General features: G+C 54.0%; 5 protein-coding genes across 5 annotated transcripts; 4 read left to right on the top strand and 1 right to left on the bottom strand.

Moving 5' to 3' along the window:
* Positions 1 to 594: 594 nt before the first annotated feature.
* On the top strand, positions 595 to 2,853 carry AA0111_g10655 (hypothetical protein; the record flags this gene model as incomplete). The annotated part of the gene is made up of 4 exons (XM_028644432.1): positions 595 to 958; positions 1,007 to 1,700; positions 1,751 to 1,845; positions 1,895 to 2,853. 4 exons carry the CDS (start codon positions 595 to 597, stop codon positions 2,851 to 2,853), a joined length of 2,112 nt encoding a protein of 703 aa, XP_028501729.1.
* An 821-nt stretch (positions 2,854 to 3,674) lies between these two features.
* On the top strand, positions 3,675 to 8,413 carry AA0111_g10654 (Glycogen debranching enzyme; the record flags this gene model as incomplete). The annotated part of the gene is made up of 2 exons (XM_028644431.1): positions 3,675 to 3,922; positions 3,976 to 8,413. The coding sequence occupies 2 exons, from the start codon at positions 3,675 to 3,677 to the stop codon at positions 8,411 to 8,413; spliced, it is 4,686 nt and encodes a 1,561-aa protein (XP_028501730.1).
* Positions 8,414 to 9,440: 1,027 nt separating this feature from the next.
* AA0111_g10653 (hypothetical protein) lies at positions 9,441 to 9,836 on the top strand (the record flags this gene model as incomplete). The annotated part of the gene is made up of 1 exon (XM_028644430.1): positions 9,441 to 9,836. One exon carries the CDS (start codon positions 9,441 to 9,443, stop codon positions 9,834 to 9,836), a length of 396 nt encoding a protein of 131 aa, XP_028501675.1.
* Positions 9,837 to 12,001: 2,165 nt separating this feature from the next.
* On the bottom strand, positions 12,002 to 12,226 carry AA0111_g10652 (hypothetical protein; the record flags this gene model as incomplete). The annotated part of the gene is made up of 1 exon (XM_028644429.1): positions 12,002 to 12,226. One exon carries the CDS (start codon positions 12,224 to 12,226, stop codon positions 12,002 to 12,004), a length of 225 nt encoding a protein of 74 aa, XP_028501676.1.
* A 1,803-nt stretch (positions 12,227 to 14,029) lies between these two features.
* AA0111_g10651 (hypothetical protein) lies at positions 14,030 to 15,555 on the top strand (the record flags this gene model as incomplete). Its single annotated transcript, XM_028644428.1, has 2 exons — positions 14,030 to 14,304; positions 14,355 to 15,555. 2 exons carry the CDS (start codon positions 14,030 to 14,032, stop codon positions 15,553 to 15,555), a joined length of 1,476 nt encoding a protein of 491 aa, XP_028501731.1.
* Between the last annotated feature and the right edge of the window lie 478 nt (positions 15,556 to 16,033).

The following is a 16,033-nucleotide window of genomic DNA, read 5'->3' as shown; positions in this document are numbered from 1 at the left end:
CATATCCCAGGCGTTGCATGACCGCCTCACTGCCCGCGACCCAGATACTCGATATCCGAAAGCGAGCACGTCTGGTTGACCGTCGTCACATCTCCGCCTCCGACTCTGGTTGCACGCGCTCGGCATCGTCCATCCCTCCGGGTTCCTGCATGGGAGCAACGTCCTGCCGTCGGTGACATAGACTCAACGCTCGCAGTCGACGCATCGAGGCACGCCTACAGAGAGCGCTGACCAGACTCTGACGGTTCGTACTACCCCGCGCGCTTCCCAGTACCTCCTTCACCTGCCATTCACCCCTCTACGCCGCCATGAATGAGCCTGCTGCTGACCGCCACGAAACTTAGGCTCGTTGACCGCGCAACCACCCATGTGCCACGTCCACTGAATCTACCCTCACTACCCTACCCTACACGCGCCGCATCGTCCGTTCCAACATTCGCTCGATTGCCTGCACATTGGCGCGTTTGTCCCAGAAACACTCACCGAGATAGTGCGCTCTTCGACTTGCAAGCTTGGCAGCAGCCGTTGCTTTTTAAGGGAGTTGTGCTAAGGAGTCAGTAGCCCTGGGAGCTTCCAAAGAAAACAATACGAAAGATGCCAAAATCTTCAACACTGTCGTTGGCTATGCGGGGCAAGCCCAAGGATAATGCCAACAACACACCCATGAGTCCAAAAAGCCCGAGGTCGCCAGAGATGCCTGAGGATCTCGATTTTGCGACACCGAATGCCGCGTTTCACAACATGCCACAGTCACCCGCCTCTCCGAAACCTCGCAAAGACTCCAAGAGCATCTTCTCCAACTTCAGTGCCAACAAGTCGTCATCACGCCTCAACAGCCAGGGCAACTCGACACGCCAGCTTCCTGAAAACCAACACTCGCCCAGCCTATACTCTAATGGGCGCAGCGGTGCGTCCACACCAGACCTCGGCCGTCCTGTGCGCACCCCCAACTCCGACGGTATGGTTATGCCAGCTCAGACAAATCTCCCCTCGCTAATTACCGCAGACAATCGCTCCGAAGTCGTACGCTTAGACCAACGGACAGGGTCAGGTAATTCCAACGACTCCTCCGATCCGCACGCCGACTCCTCGAAACGCAACAACGTCAAACCGAAAAAGGGTATTCTGTCGCGATCCAAGTCCATCAAAGAAGGTGAGACTTCAGGGTCTCGCACAAAATTGAACAAAGCACCCCCAGGCCAACTTTCGCCGGACATTGCAGGTTCGTGGACGACCAACGGTGATGGTATGCCATTGAAGACGGCGCCAATGGATAAAGGTCAACCATGGCGAGGCATAGGCAAGCCACGGACACACTCAGCCGATCGTCAGGACGGATCCAAGCACATCCAACGGGATGCCGATTACGGTCAAAGAAGGGACAAGTCGGAACAGATCTCGTTAGCATCCAGCTCGTACAATGAAACGAAGGGACATGGCTTCATCTCAAAACTGGGTTCGGGGGCTCGCAACATGGGCGAGAAGATGGACTCGGCACGCAAGGGCGTATTTGGCAAACTGGGACGAAGCTCGAGCAATCACGAAAGCCAGACGCCCATATCGAACGAACCATATGTGTGCAAGATTATCCACAAGCCGTTGATTGAGCAGACGAGGCTGACACGGATATCGACTCGTCTGGAACAGTCACGCGATAAGACTGAGTTCTGGATGCCAGCTCTGCCTTGGCGGTGCATAGAGTATGTTGTGTCTCGAACGGATCTGAGGATCAGGCTAACCATAAGCGTAGTTACCTGAACATGAGGGGTTGCGAAGAGGAAGGCTTGTATCGTGTTCCAGGATCAGCCCAACAGGTTCGGTATTATGAACGCAAATTCGATGAGGGTAAGATCGTCTTAATCGCTACTATGATACTTGCTCACCTAAGTCACAGACCGAGACATCGACTTGATCAGCGACCCCAACTTGAACGACCCAAACGTCATCGGCTCACTGTTCAAGAACTGGCTCCGACAACTGCCCGACGAGATCTTCCCAAAGGCAGTGCAAACCGCGATTCAACAAGAATGCCAGGGCGCCAAGACGACACCGCAAATGCTCAAGGATGAGCTCTCCAAGCTTCCCCCGTTTAATTACTACCTCTTATTCGCTATTACCTGCCATATCAGTCTGTTGCACTCCTGCTCTGAGTTCAACAAGATGAACTACAACAACCTATGCATCTGCTTCCAGCCAGCAATCAAGATCGACGCCTTTTGCTTCCAGTTCCTTATTCTGGATTGGCGAAACTGTTGGCAGGGTTGCTGGACAGAGAAAGACTTCTTGACGGACGAGATCAACTTCCTAAACGCTGTAGAAGTTGAGTCCCAGCAGCAACAGCAACAGCAGCAACATCAACAACTACAACAGCACACCTCCTCAAGGAATGGACCACCTCAAAGTGCTGGCAAGGGCAAAGGCAATAACTCGCCCCAAGTCCAGCCTTCAAAGAAGCCTGTTACGACGCGGAGTCAGTCTACGGACCACATTAAATCGTCCTCACGAGGACTTTCGTCGGAGAGAAGTGGACGCGCTACACCTCCGAACCCATCGCTGGTGTTGTCGGAACCCTCGAGTAACCCCGTGTTACGGATGCGGGGCGGCGGCGGCTATGGTGAGCGTGAGATTTCGCCTGAGCGAGTCATTTCGTCTTCAGACAGTCGTGATGGGGGCCATCATGCGCGGAGCACACCGCGTGCGCCGCCGTCGGTTAGCACCGAGGCGTCCTCAATCGACCTAGACGAGAACGCGACACCGACTCAAGCACAACACAGTCGCGGACCATCTGAATCGACGCAATTCCGACTGGACCTCCGGGATCCACCTGGCTCCCCATTCAATATTAAGTTCTGACAAGATGGTTGAAAGTACAGCAAATTATATGCTTAGCGCATGTCTTTGAGGCAACGATAGAAGAAGGGTTGGATTTGACCGCTTGATTTTCGCATGTTCGATTCGTCCCGTGTGGGCTGCCACGAGGTCGCGATACCCGTCCTTTGACCCCTCTGAGTTTGTGGCAGCAGTATTGCCCGATAATTGTTTAGTAGCCAGCGCTGGAGTTTGGACCGCGTATTGCTTAGCTGCTTATTTATTCCTGCATCATGTTGCATAAAGGCGTTGGAGAGCGGGCTGGGAAGAAGTAGCATTTGAGCGGGGTCATATGTACCATATGTGGATATCGTCGCATGGCAGAGCGCTGTTTCCATGGCAGTTTCAACGTATTCAACAATTTCACTCGCAGTGCTCGTACCAACTGCTTCGAGTTGGGACCGAAAGCCTAGCCCCCGCGCTATTGGAGAACTTGCACCCAGGAACGGGGCGCGGACTGGGGTTAGAGCTTGGGGCAATGACGTTTCTCCCGCGGGTTGCGCTTGCGGCTCATATGCTTCGCGACCGCCCACCGCCGATCTCACACGTCTCCAGGCGCTGCTTCCTTCTCTCTCTCCACACACAGAGGGCAATTGACCCTCAGAAGCGACTGCGCACACGGCCACGGGACTGCCTTTGACCTCAGCCGAGCCCATTACTCCACCACCATACCACCACCTCTGTCTCCGACTGCATCACTGCCATTACTACGTCAAAAATAGATATCCTAGCGTACCGTATACACCTATTGTCATTGTTTACCAACAAAACACTCCCTCGCAACCATCCAGTCTCTTGACATCATCATGTCTGTAGCACTACCACACCACTCCAAGTCGTCGGACCGCAAGGTCGTCTACTTGCTGCCGTTGACCGACTATGGCTGCCCAGACGTCGCTGGCACCTACATCTACCTGCCTCCTCCAACCGACCCAGCATACTCGATTTGCTTCCAGATCCAGGGTACCAGCTCGATATGTCGCGAGGGCAGTCTCTGGGTAAACATCCCCGCCCAGGGCGAGAAATTCAAGCGCAGCAACTACCGCGAGTACAAGTAAGCCGTCACCACTTTCTTATCAGGTCACATGTCGCTGATGTTTTGTGTAGGTTGAAGCCCGACTTCACGGGTATGTGTGAGATTGAGATTCCCATTCACGAGGCCAATGCCTTCTCTTTCTACACGACGTACAGGCCACTGCCGCAGTGGTCCTTCACAGACGTTGCATCTCCTGAACCCACACGAACGGACACATACTACATCGACATATGTCCAAATCTCAAGTTGCATGGCGAGCACTTGCCGGTCGAGGCTGTCTGCATCTTCTCTGCACTGTCCAAATTCATGGGCAGTTACCCCATCGACTGGGACAATCATTTGAGGGGAATCAGCGAGCGTGGCTACAATATGGTTCATTTTACTCCGCTTATGATGCGCGGGTCTTCCAATTCGCCATACAGCATTGCTGACCAACTGGTCTTCGACGAGGCCTTCTTCAAGGAGGGTGAGAAGGACATTGCGAACATGATCCGAAGGATGCAGAATGAGTTCAATCTGCTTGCTATGACTGATGTTGTCTGGAATCACACGGCCAACAACAGCCCATGGCTTGAGGAGCACCCGGAATCTGGTTACAACATCGACACCGCTCCTCACTTGAAACCCGCTCTCGAGCTGGATACGGCGCTGTTACAATTCGGCAAAGAACTCACCCAACACGGTCTGCCCACGACCTTCAACAACGAAGGAGATCTCCTCAAGGTTATGGAAGGCGTTAAAGAACATGTCCTTAGCAAGGTCAAGCTCTGGGAATACTATGTCGTTGACGTTGCGAGGGACACCAAGGCCATCATGGAGGCCTGGACCTCCGGCCAGGCCAAGTTCGTTGATGGCAGCTTTAGTGAGGCTGGCCTTCGCGGGCTCGATGCCGTCAGGGACTGGCCACTGAAGCAGAAAGCCGACTGGTTGGTCGAGCATGCCCTGCGCGGTGGCGACCGCATGGGCGAGCGCTACCGTCGCAGGATGGACCCGAACATCAGTGCCGGTCTCCTCTGTGCTTTGTTCGGCCGCTATGATACTCGTACTAGCAACACGCCTGACAACCGCGCAGCTCAAGGCACTATGACGGCTATACTCAACGAAGTAAACCTTCCATTTTACCGCGAGTACGATGGAGACCAAGCAGAGATCATGGAGCAACTCTTCAATCGGATCAAATATGTCCGGATAGACGCCCATGGTCCCAAGCTCGGCGAAGTGAACGACAAGAACCCACTCATCGAGACCTACTTCACACGATTACCACTCAACGAGACCACGAAGAAGCACAACCCGGAAGCTCTCGCTCTTGTCAACAACGGTTGGGTATGGGCTGCAGATGCGATGCGGGACAACGCTGGACCCAAGTCGAGAGCATACCTAAGGAGAGAAGTCATTGTCTGGGGTGATTGCGTCAAACTCCGCTACGGAGACGGTCCTGAAGATAACCCTTTTCTTTGGGAGCACATGGCCAAGTACACGCGACTTATGGCCAAGTACTTCCAAGGCTTCCGTATTGACAACTGTCATTCTACACCTCTGCATCTCGCTGAATATATGCTCGACGAAGCCCGCAGCGTCAACCCGAACGTCATGGTCTGTGCTGAACTCTTCACTGGCTCTGAAGAGATGGATTACAAGTTCTGCATGAGGCTCGGCATCTGTGCGCTAATTCGAGAGGCGATGCAATCGTGGAGTACTCAAGAGCTGAGTAGACTGGTCCATCGACATGGTGGTGTTCCTATTGGAAGCTTCGAGACTGATGAAGTACTCAACGCTGCACAGGCGACTGATGGAGCAGATCAGACAAAGCCAATCATCAAGAGAATCAAGCGGAGTCCTGTACACGCGTTATTCATGGATTGCACGCATGACAATGAGACGCCTGCTCAGAAGCGGGATGCACGCGACACGCTGCCTAATGCTGCGCTCGTTGCCATGTGCGACTGTGCAACTGGTAGTGTTTTTGGCTACGACGAGGTTTACCCCGAGCTGATCGAGCTTGTGCACGAGAAGAGGTTGTATTCTTCGGCCAACTCCAATGGAGGCCCAATCAAGCCCCAGGCTGGCGAAGGTGGTATTGGTGGCATCCGCAAGATCATCAACGAGGTCCACGTCAAGATGGGCAAGGAGGAGTACAACGAGACTTACATCCACCACGATAATGAGTACATCACTGTTCATCGAGTAAATCCGAACACCAGGAAAGGATACTTCCTTATTGCTCACACCGCGTTCCCTGGCTGTGGCGACGGCAACGGAGACTTTGGAGAGACCAAGCTACCGGGTACACAAGCAAAGCTCATTGGCGCCTGGAATCTTGAAGTCGATAAAAGTCCTGAGACAAGAGCACGCATCATTGGCGACAAAACAACACTACGTGGCTTGCCCAGTAAGACAAACGACCTCCAAGGCGTCGAAATCAAGTCGGTTGGCGATGATACCACGATTGGCATTCCTGACAACTTCCCCCCTGGAAGTATCGCTCTCTTTGAGACCTGGGTACCCAGTGCAGAGCACGACGATGGTCTCGACAAGTTCATCACTAGTGGAGCGCGTGCAGCTTTCAGTGGTGTCAATCTGATCGATCTGAACTACATTTTGTACAGGTGTGAAGAAGAAGAGCGAGATGCTACGGATCACAAGGATGGAACCTACAATATTCCAGGTCACGGCAATCTAGTATACGCTGGTCTGCAAGGCTGGTGGAGTGTACTACGTGATATTGTAAACGACAACAATCTCGGCCACCCGCTCTGCAACCATCTTCGTGATGGTCAATGGGCGCTCGACTATTGCCTTGGTCGCCTCCAGAAGATTTCTCAAAAGAAGGAGTACGTCAACATCAAGGGTCCCGCCAAGTGGCTGGAGGAAAAGTTCGCAGCTATTCGCAAGGTTCCTAGCTACATGCTTCCACGATACTTTGCTATGGTCATCCAGACTGCATACAACGCTGCAGTGGAGCGAGCAATTGAACTCATGGGCGAGAACGTCCGAGAGGGCAACCAGTTTCTGAAGAGCCTCGCCCTAGTCAGCTGCCAGGTCACTGGCTACATAAACAATGCCTCGTTGTGGCCAGAGAAGAGCGTGCCCAGTATGGCCGCTGGTCTTCCTCATTTCGCCTACGACTGGGCGCGATGCTGGGGACGTGATATTACTATCTCAGCTCGTGGTCTTTACATGGGAACTGGCCGGTTTGCCGATGCCAAGGAGCACATCTTTGCCTTCGCCAGCGTTCTCAAGCATGGAATGGTACCTAACCTCCTAGGCAGTGGCAAGAACCCGCGTTACAACTCCCGCGACTCAGTCTGGTTCTTCCTTCAGAACTGCCAGGACTACACCAAGATCGTGCCGAATGGCATAGAGCTTCTTCATGAGAAAGTTAAACGGCGATTCCTACCATACGACGACACATGGTTTGCTCATACCGACAAGCGCGCATACTCCCAGTCCTCCACCATTGAGGATGTCATCCAGGAAGCTCTGCAGCGACACGCTTCCGGCATAGAGTTCCGCGAGTACGACGCGGGCCCGAACATTGATAGTCAGATGAAGTCTGAAGGCTTCAACATCAAGATCTGGACTGATTGGGAGACTGGTATGATCTTTGGTGGCAATCAATGGAACTGCGGTACATGGATGGACAAGATGGGTGAGAGCGAGAAGGCCGGCAGTAAGGGTCACCCAGGTACGCCACGAGATGGTGCTCCGGTCGAGATCATCGGCATGTTGTACAGCACAGTACGCTGGTGTGCCAACATGTACGATGCAGGCCAATTCAAGTACCAGGGTGTAAATCTGGAGGATGGCAAGAAGACTGTTACCTACAAGGAGTGGGCCGACCTTATCAAAGCCAATTTCGAGCGTTGCTTCTACGTTCCGCGTTCCGCAGACGAGGACAGCAAGTACGACGTCAACCCGAGCATCATCAACCGTCGCGGTATCTACAAGGACTTGTACCGTTCGGGCAAGGAGTACGAAGACTACCAGTTGAGGCCAAACTTCCCTATCATGATGACGGTTGCGCCAGATCTTTGCGACCCCGAGCACGCTTTGCATGCCCTCCAGATGGCCGACAGGGTCCTGCTTGGTCCACAGGGCATGAAGACTCTCGATCCCTCTGATCTCAACTACCGTGGCTACTACATCAACAGTGAAGATTCAACTGATTTCCACACTTCCAAGGGCCGCAACTACCACCAAGGACCTGAGTGGCTTTGGCCCACAGGGTTCTTCCTACGAGCCATGCTCAAGTTCGATCTACAACGCCGCAAGACGCCCGATGAACGCGTCGAGAGCTACCAGCAAGTCACTCGCCGTCTCGCCGGGTGCATGAAGGCCATTCAGGAGTCACCCTGGGCTGGTCTCACGGAGCTCACCAACAAGGATGGTGCATTCTGTGGCGACTCATGTCCCACGCAGAGTTGGAGTGCTAGCTGCATCATCGACTTGTTCCAGGACGCGCGCGAGTACGAGATGGGTGAGACTGCTCAGAAATCTTCGTCGTAGGTCGACAGGGCTGGCAGGGTCAAGAAATTCGTAGCCAAGATGACCTAGAAATGAGTAAACATAATGAGTCCTGGTTGTAGTAGTAGAGTAGGATGGGAGACTGTTGTTGTAGATACCTGAATTAATTCGTTGATGACTTTGAACTCGCGTCTTCTCACTGTCACTCCTATCGAATCATGACTTCCTTCTTGTTCATCTGCTGCCAGGCAAGCTTGCTACAAGCCTGTTATCCGCAAATCTCTGACAGCTGTAATGATTGTGCGTCGCCGTTGCTGACCAGCAAGCACCCGTGGGGTTGTATAGCATACCGACCGGGCTACAGTGGAGCTGCATGTCGCGCGGCGAATAGTTATAGGGCTGGCAGAGGCTTTCAACGCCGCTATCGAGAGCGCTCTACTCATCGAAGAGTGTTTGAGCGACGGCGGGTGACGAGATGGTAGGAATGGCTCTACGAGGGGGAGAAGGGCATACTGTTATCGCGCTCAATGTTAGCACATGGGAAGAAGCTCGCTGTGTGGATGATACCTAGATAGATTGTAGCCTGGAGGCACTCTCTATGTTTTGCAGTGATATATCCATCATGCAATACATGGCGGGTATCCCTAGAGTGCCTTGCGTGGATAGAATTTGGGACCCACAGGCTTATTGTTCCTTGCTACGCACATTGTACAGAGCGATTATTGATATTGCAACAGTGTGTTATCGGGTAGACCAAATCATCGATTGAGTGACTGGAAACTCTACATGGGATCATCACTTGTGTTCTATCGGAAAGGGTGGGTGGAGGGTGCACGCAGTGAAAGTCATCAATCTATGACTAGGGGTGAAACAGCTTGCGAAGAGCGGCATGACTGAGTGTAATTCAAAAAATCATTTACCGCCTTTAAGGCGCAGAGCATTGTGAATCTCGGGATCTTCCTCGTCTATTCAGTCTCTTCAGTCTTAGTCTCATCGCCACGTCGCTCCTCCTTCTGCCTATCTCAACAACAACCCCTAAATCTAATTACGCCCGACAATCAGCTCACCAATGGCGAATCAACACCCATCGTACGATCCTCTCGATCCGCTGATGCGCCCTTACCCAGAAGGTCACTTCTACGCCACCACATCTCAACAGACTCTCTCGCCGCCAATGTCCACAACCAGCGTTGCTGCATCATCGCCAGCCACCAGTATGTCACAAGAGGACGCCATCTCCGCGCGCTTCCTGATTGCAGTTGTTCGGAGCGACACTAGGGCCATGCAACAAGAGTTCCACCAGATGTTGTCGGTTGCACAGAGCCGAAACCAAGACTGTCTATTTCTGAAACAGTTACAGAAGCAGGAGGTTGAGGCGAATCACGGCGAAATGGATTGGATGCGCAAGCGAATCCAGGACTTGGAGGCTGAGGTAAGGCGCATAGAAGGGAGGTCAGGTGGATGAAAGATAGGCCGTGAGTGTGTGTTTAAGACAAGGTCCTTCCTGGCGAAGATGCTGTAGCCGTGTGATCCTCCTTCTACATCAGCGCGTAAACGCTCATCTTGGGCAGATTGAGTATAGACAAAAGCACCTTCAGGGTATTCGCAAGCTCCCCTATCGACAATGAGCATGCAGATTGTAATTCTCCATGTCTTCGGTTATTTTGGCTCTGTACTGCCATAGTGCCAATAGGCTACATCAGGGATTAATTGCTTTTTCCCGGGATGATCTGGCGTGATCAACCTGCTCGTTCCTTGAGTAGAAAGGGTTCCCATTGCGCCATCTTCAACTGACAGGCAGTGAAGGAAACATCGCTTGCTTTTGTATCTCTACCGATCAGAATGTCGTGCATAAAGAAGCACTGTGGCTACCCGTGTCTTTACTCGATCTGGACACGCGGCTGTGCACGCCGGCTCCAACCAGCCGAAAAGCAAAATGGGGATACCGAAGACGTGTTAGTACTCTCTACCAGCGAGTTGATACCTACGAGAACTGCCTTATTCGGACGCTTATCATCCCTACGATCACCCTTGGGATAACTTCGTGGTGTTGTGCTACTACACCGTTGGATGCATCCATCAACTTTGCCGTCGGCTTCCGACGGCAAATGTTTGAGTCAGCACAGACGACCACGAATCATCTTCCCTTCACTTTTGCCACGAGGCCCTGCTCGGTTTCAGGAACGATGAGCAACATCGCTTCTCGCATGAAGTTTAGATGTTGGTTTAAGGTACGGATGCGGCCCGTATGGCGCCCCACAGCTCAGGATAAATGCCTTGAAACGCTTGGTCAATGCTCAGGATGAAGCAAGAGACCGTTACGAAGGGTTGAGGGGCTGTCTTCGTATCGAGGCTGTCGCCACAATAGACTTCCTACGCAGTGAATATCGGTGTAGGTGATCAAAATGGCATTGCGCAGCAGACGCCATTGCCTGGATGATCCTAGGACGTAAGCACTCCTGTGTAAGCGTAAGCGGCACTGGCGTGATATTGTCTCTAACCGTCTATTATCATGCGACTATGAGCCGAGGCATGGTGGTTTGTCACTTGAAAAGGAAGGGTGAGTGCGGTACCTCCGAGAGAAGGGCCGATGGTGTGCAGAGTGACAGTCTTTCAGCTGTCAAGTTCGCAGTCTGAGGCTGCAGCGACTAATTGGCCATCACTTGGACGGGGTCCATATATTGCAGGCTATGCAGTGTCACAGGCCAATCGCCTTCTCGGTGGCTCGGCATGGTGCTATTCGCGTATATGCAAAGTGTTGGCAAACCACCACCAGTACGCTGACTGGCAAATGAGGTATGGATGTTCGCGCCAATAAGGCTAGCTGCACTGTCTGCCAGATAACGCATGCGAGCCATCGCCAGGCACGAACAGGCGAGATCTGAACATGATGTTGAGGGTGGCAATTCTGCCGTCTCGCCCAAGACATGGTATCTGTTATTGAGCATCCTCGAAGCGTGAGTCAGTTGCGTCAAGGCCAGCAGGCACTTGACCTTTTGTGAGATCAGCAGGCTCGAGCTTCCAGTGTCTTCCGACGACTACATTTGAGCGGATTGCTTCGACCTAGCCAGGTCGGGAGTGTTGTGCATCTCAAAGCTTCGATCCTTCGATGTCGTGCAGGCACGCGTACATGCCTAAGCGAACAACTGACAGCGAAACTCGCCACAGGGACATGAGGGAGCTTGCAAGAGACAGGTGGGTCAAAGCTGCCGCCCGCTGCGAGCCAAACATTGCGAATGCAGCACCTGGGCTGATTGGCGCAACGTTTCTTCAACGTCGATCTTTGTGAGGTGATTAGCGTGGATGAGGTGGTGCACGCGAGGCGGGGAAGGACTCCCGTGGCAGGGATTAGCGTGAGTGTGAGTCTAGGGCTTAGCACTTTAGATGGCTCAACCGCATTGATGGAATCGCTAGCTACGACGTCCCCATGCGAGCAACGTACGTGTCCTACACAGACGTCCGTGATGAGCATGGCTACATGCGACAAGTGATGAGAGTCCACTAGGTGGATTTGTCCGTGATAAGACGTGCCGCTATGCAAGCAAAGAGTGAATGCAAGCAAGGCAGCGGTTCCATGGTCTGCAGATGGAGCAATCGGTCGATGGCGAGGCAACAGACTTGGATCCGGGCCTAGGCGAATGATGAGCGGCTTGGCTTGTGGTGCAACTCCTCAGGAGAATGACTTTGTACCACAGCAGGAAACACTCGTGAAACTTGGGGGAAAGCTGAGCAGGCAGATGATAGACTCATGTACTCGGGCCGTGGGTAAACCGCGGTGTCGTCCCGTAGTGGCTCTTGGTTCTTCGAGAAGTGGAGAGACTCGCCTGGCGATGTCCGGATGTGCAGAGCAGCCATTTTGGCTAGAGCTGTGAAGGACTTGCATTATCGCCCGCAGGTTCGGGGAGGCATGTTCTGTTGATTGTCCAGGACACGCTTTGTGGTAGGCGTATAGTCACGGATGAATGATATCCCACATATGGAGCTATTTTGATAATGATAGAAGGATCTTCCTTTGCGGCGTAGTAGGCTGACAGCACCGTAGGATCGCCACGCAGCTACCCGATGGTCACGACGGGCAAGTCCTAATCAGGCAATGTCGGCGTACGATGCGATGGACGATAGTTTGATGACTGACTTGGTCGTTGTTCTTGCACACCGCTTAGTGTGTCTCGAGATATTTCCGGGTGGTCAAGCTTGTAGAAAAGGTCCTTTGAAAGTGTGGTCATCGGTCAAGCTTGGAAGCAGGGACTAAATGGGCCAATCAGACGGCGGTCGGTATACCGAGACAGGCACTTCTGGCTTTGGTCGAAGAGGCGCGAGCGCGGGACGAATCACATTCGGTCCGGTAAATGAGAGTCGCCCATGTCCCATCGGTGAAGCAAATGGGGTCAGAGTCGGGTTGCAGGGCACTAGATGGCCGTTGAATGCGTCAGGAGGGTGCAGCTGAAGCTTGCCGTCAAGCGCCACAAACACCGTTGGGTGCTAGCCGAAACAGCAAATGGCTAGGAGAGTGCGAGGCGCTAACGGCTTTGGGAGTCCGAGGAGGACTTCCTGATATGGCGGGCAAGTTGAGGAGGTGTAATGAGGCCATGGACGGCTGGAGGCGGCACAGTCATGGTCAACAGGTGTGGTTAGCGATGGCAACGATGGCTCTGGTCTGGTCTGGCCATTGCGCGCGCGTTTGGTAGCGTCGTGTTTGTAGCGTTGTATTTCCCGTTGCAGAGCCTCGTTGTCGCGGCGCGTCGGTCCCTGAGACGGGAAGCCCACAGTTGCGTTCATTCGGCTGCAGCCGCACGCGTCCAAACAAGCAAAGGGACACGCTGGCGGAGAGAGTCAGATTGGACAGTGGCACAGGCAGGCAGGCCGGCAGGCAGGCAGCGTCTAAGATTGTCGGAAGAGTACGGGTGGAGTCACGTGGGGCAGGGCTCTGTAAGGTAAGCAGCTAGCCGCAATGGGCGCACACGGCCGGACAGGTGGCTGCACAGGTAGGCTGCACAGGTGAGGTGCACACAGCAGGCCCCATGGGCGAGGACGTTGTGCGCTGCACTCGTGTTGTGTGCTGGTGCTGGAGTCACTCGTTACTCGGATCCGGAGCGTGGTGGTGTCTGGTGTCGGCCACGGCCACGGCCATGTCCTGTGCTCGCCCGAGGGGGGGAGGCTCGAGTCTGGCAAGATTAGCATGCCACAAGCGGATCTCCAGCCGCCTGCCCCGAGCCCCTTAGCGCCTTTGCACGCATCCGCGTCTGGCGTCCCGCCGTGCGAGGTCCATGCTGGCAGCATGGGTGGCTCTGGTCGCGACATGGGTGGCTGTGGGTGGGCGACATGGGAGGACGTGGGAAGACATGGGTTCGTCGACGGCATCAGGTCCCCGCTGCATGCCATCTCAAGTGGGCCCCAGAGCTCTCTTTCACAGTGCAGCAGCGCCTTCCCCCGCAGCCTGCGCAAACCAGTGACATGCCCTTGTTGCAAGCCCCCCAACTAGGGCCTCCAGCCGCTTCTTCCTGAGCGGAGCTGCACAAGAAGTCGCTGCAAATGCTAGACCCTTTCCACTCTTCCCGTGAGACCCTACTCCTTGTGCGACCCTGCCCTTCTTCCTCAACTCCCACTCAAGCCGCCGCTTGACCGCCAGATAATAACTTAAGACGACCGAATGTCATGATGGGGAGCGACTGGCATCCACACAGGCACCCGCAGCCCGACCCCAACCGCTTTCCCCAGCGAACCCTCCCCAGCTTTGCTGAGCTGACCTCGTCGTCCGACTCAGTCCTGCACCGCCCGCGTGACTCTGTCCCGCCGCCGCCGCCTGCTGCAAACACCGCCGACCGGCCTGTCTCACAATCCACGCCGCCCACGACGCTCACCGCGCTCGACTTTGCCAATTCCACACAGCAAGCCTCGTTCACCGCAATCAATCACACGAGCCCGCACGTCAGGTAAGTAGCCGTGACAGAGCCTGCCGCAAGCGTGCTGACTTGTTGGGCAGCCCCACCAACACCAGAATCCCGCCCCTTGCACCAGAACAACAGCAACATCATCATCATCATCAACCACAAAGGTTTTCTCTTTCATTACCCCAGCCAACTGCTGGCCCGTACAGTCCCCAGGAAGTCGCTGCACCATCGCAACCACCGCCAATTGCCAGCCTGCGCCAAGACTCGGCCATCTCCCAGCACCGTTTCGACACCTCAAAAGAGGCCGAGCCCACTGTTCCTTCCTCTGTTCTTGCCTTTTCCTATTTTCACCCTGTTGTAGGGGGTAATGGTCGTCAGCCAAACGGTCCCCGGCCAATCTCACATCCTGCTGGGCCCGCTTCTCCCCATTCCCCAGCGAGTGAATATCGCTCAAATCAACCATCTGTAGAGACAGGAACCCGCAACCAAAACGGAGCAACATCACCATCGTCATCCTCCAACCCTCACACTTTTGCCGAATCTTCCAGGTCGCCAGAGCAAGTGCGAGACGCCAACACAGACTCCGGATCCAAGAGACCACTACCATCTCCAACGTTAGATCAAACGAACGGCAGTGGACGACATCAACGCTACAACGTAAGATTCAACACCGTCTACACCTCGGAAAACATGCCGCCAAATCAAAGACCTCGGCCAGACCCCCATCCGACAGCCCCTGTGCCAGTGGAGACTCCCGAAGAACAGCCATCGCCTGAGCACACTATCAAGCCTTCTGTGGAGCAGGCCATCTTGGCCATCACCACTGCAGCTCCTCCCCCTATGGAGGATCCTGCGCAACTTCAGCAGCAAAACACGCCCCAAGTGGAGCGATGCAAGAACTGCGGTGTTCGCTGGAAGCGGCCTTTACCCGGAGAAAACCAGTTCCGACTGAGCTCACCTGCGCAGAACATACGCGAACAGACGAGATTAACCGAGGATTACATCAAACGACTGGAAAATCACACCAAATATGCCGACGAAGCGTACGCGCATTGGGTACGCCAACACCAGATGTGCCCCGCGGCTGCAACCAGCCCGCCCGAGACAGAAGCAGCGCACAAGTCACGGAGTAGAAGCATAGAAGACCCTTCACCTCCCAGTCCTCCAGCCCATCCTGTTTCCGCCAAGCGAAAGTCCGAGATACCTCACGAAGCCTCAAAGTACCGAAAAGTAGTAACATTTGACCCTCCATCCAACCCAACACCACCTGTCCGTTCCACAGCTCCGGCCTAGGTCATTAATGTCTACATTACACCGTTCACGATTACGCTTCCGCACACGAAAGTTATCATTCGATTCACGTCCGCATTTGCATTTGGGTTGGTGTTCATGACAGCAAAAGAAGATCGTCCGCTATACCCCCATCCGGTCGTCTTCACGCTCTTGCCTTGGCTGCTATTTTTGGTATTTGGTACTGTAAGGGTTTACTGCTTGAAAGAGATGGTTAAGAAAAAGGATCGGCGTTATCATTCTCGACAGTGTTACCCTCTTCACGGCGTTATCTATTCTACGCCACCATAGCTCTCTACGATGAGAAGCGTTTGTCATGTTGCTACTCAGATCTGCCCACGTCATGATGCTGCTATGTATCACCTGATGTACGTGGTACGCCTCCACATCTACGTTTCACACCTCCTTCGTCCGCGCTCCGTCTCCGGTGCCGACAGCATGTGCCTATCACACCAGCTATCACTCGACGATGTTGCTACTA

This window comes from Alternaria arborescens (genome assembly GCF_004154835.1).
Source record: "Alternaria arborescens strain FERA 675 chromosome Unknown contig_38, whole genome shotgun sequence".
Lineage (NCBI taxonomy): Eukaryota > Fungi > Ascomycota > Dothideomycetes > Pleosporales > Pleosporaceae > Alternaria > Alternaria arborescens.
Note: the sequence above shows the minus strand (reverse complement) of the source record. Positions and strands in the feature narration are given on the sequence as shown.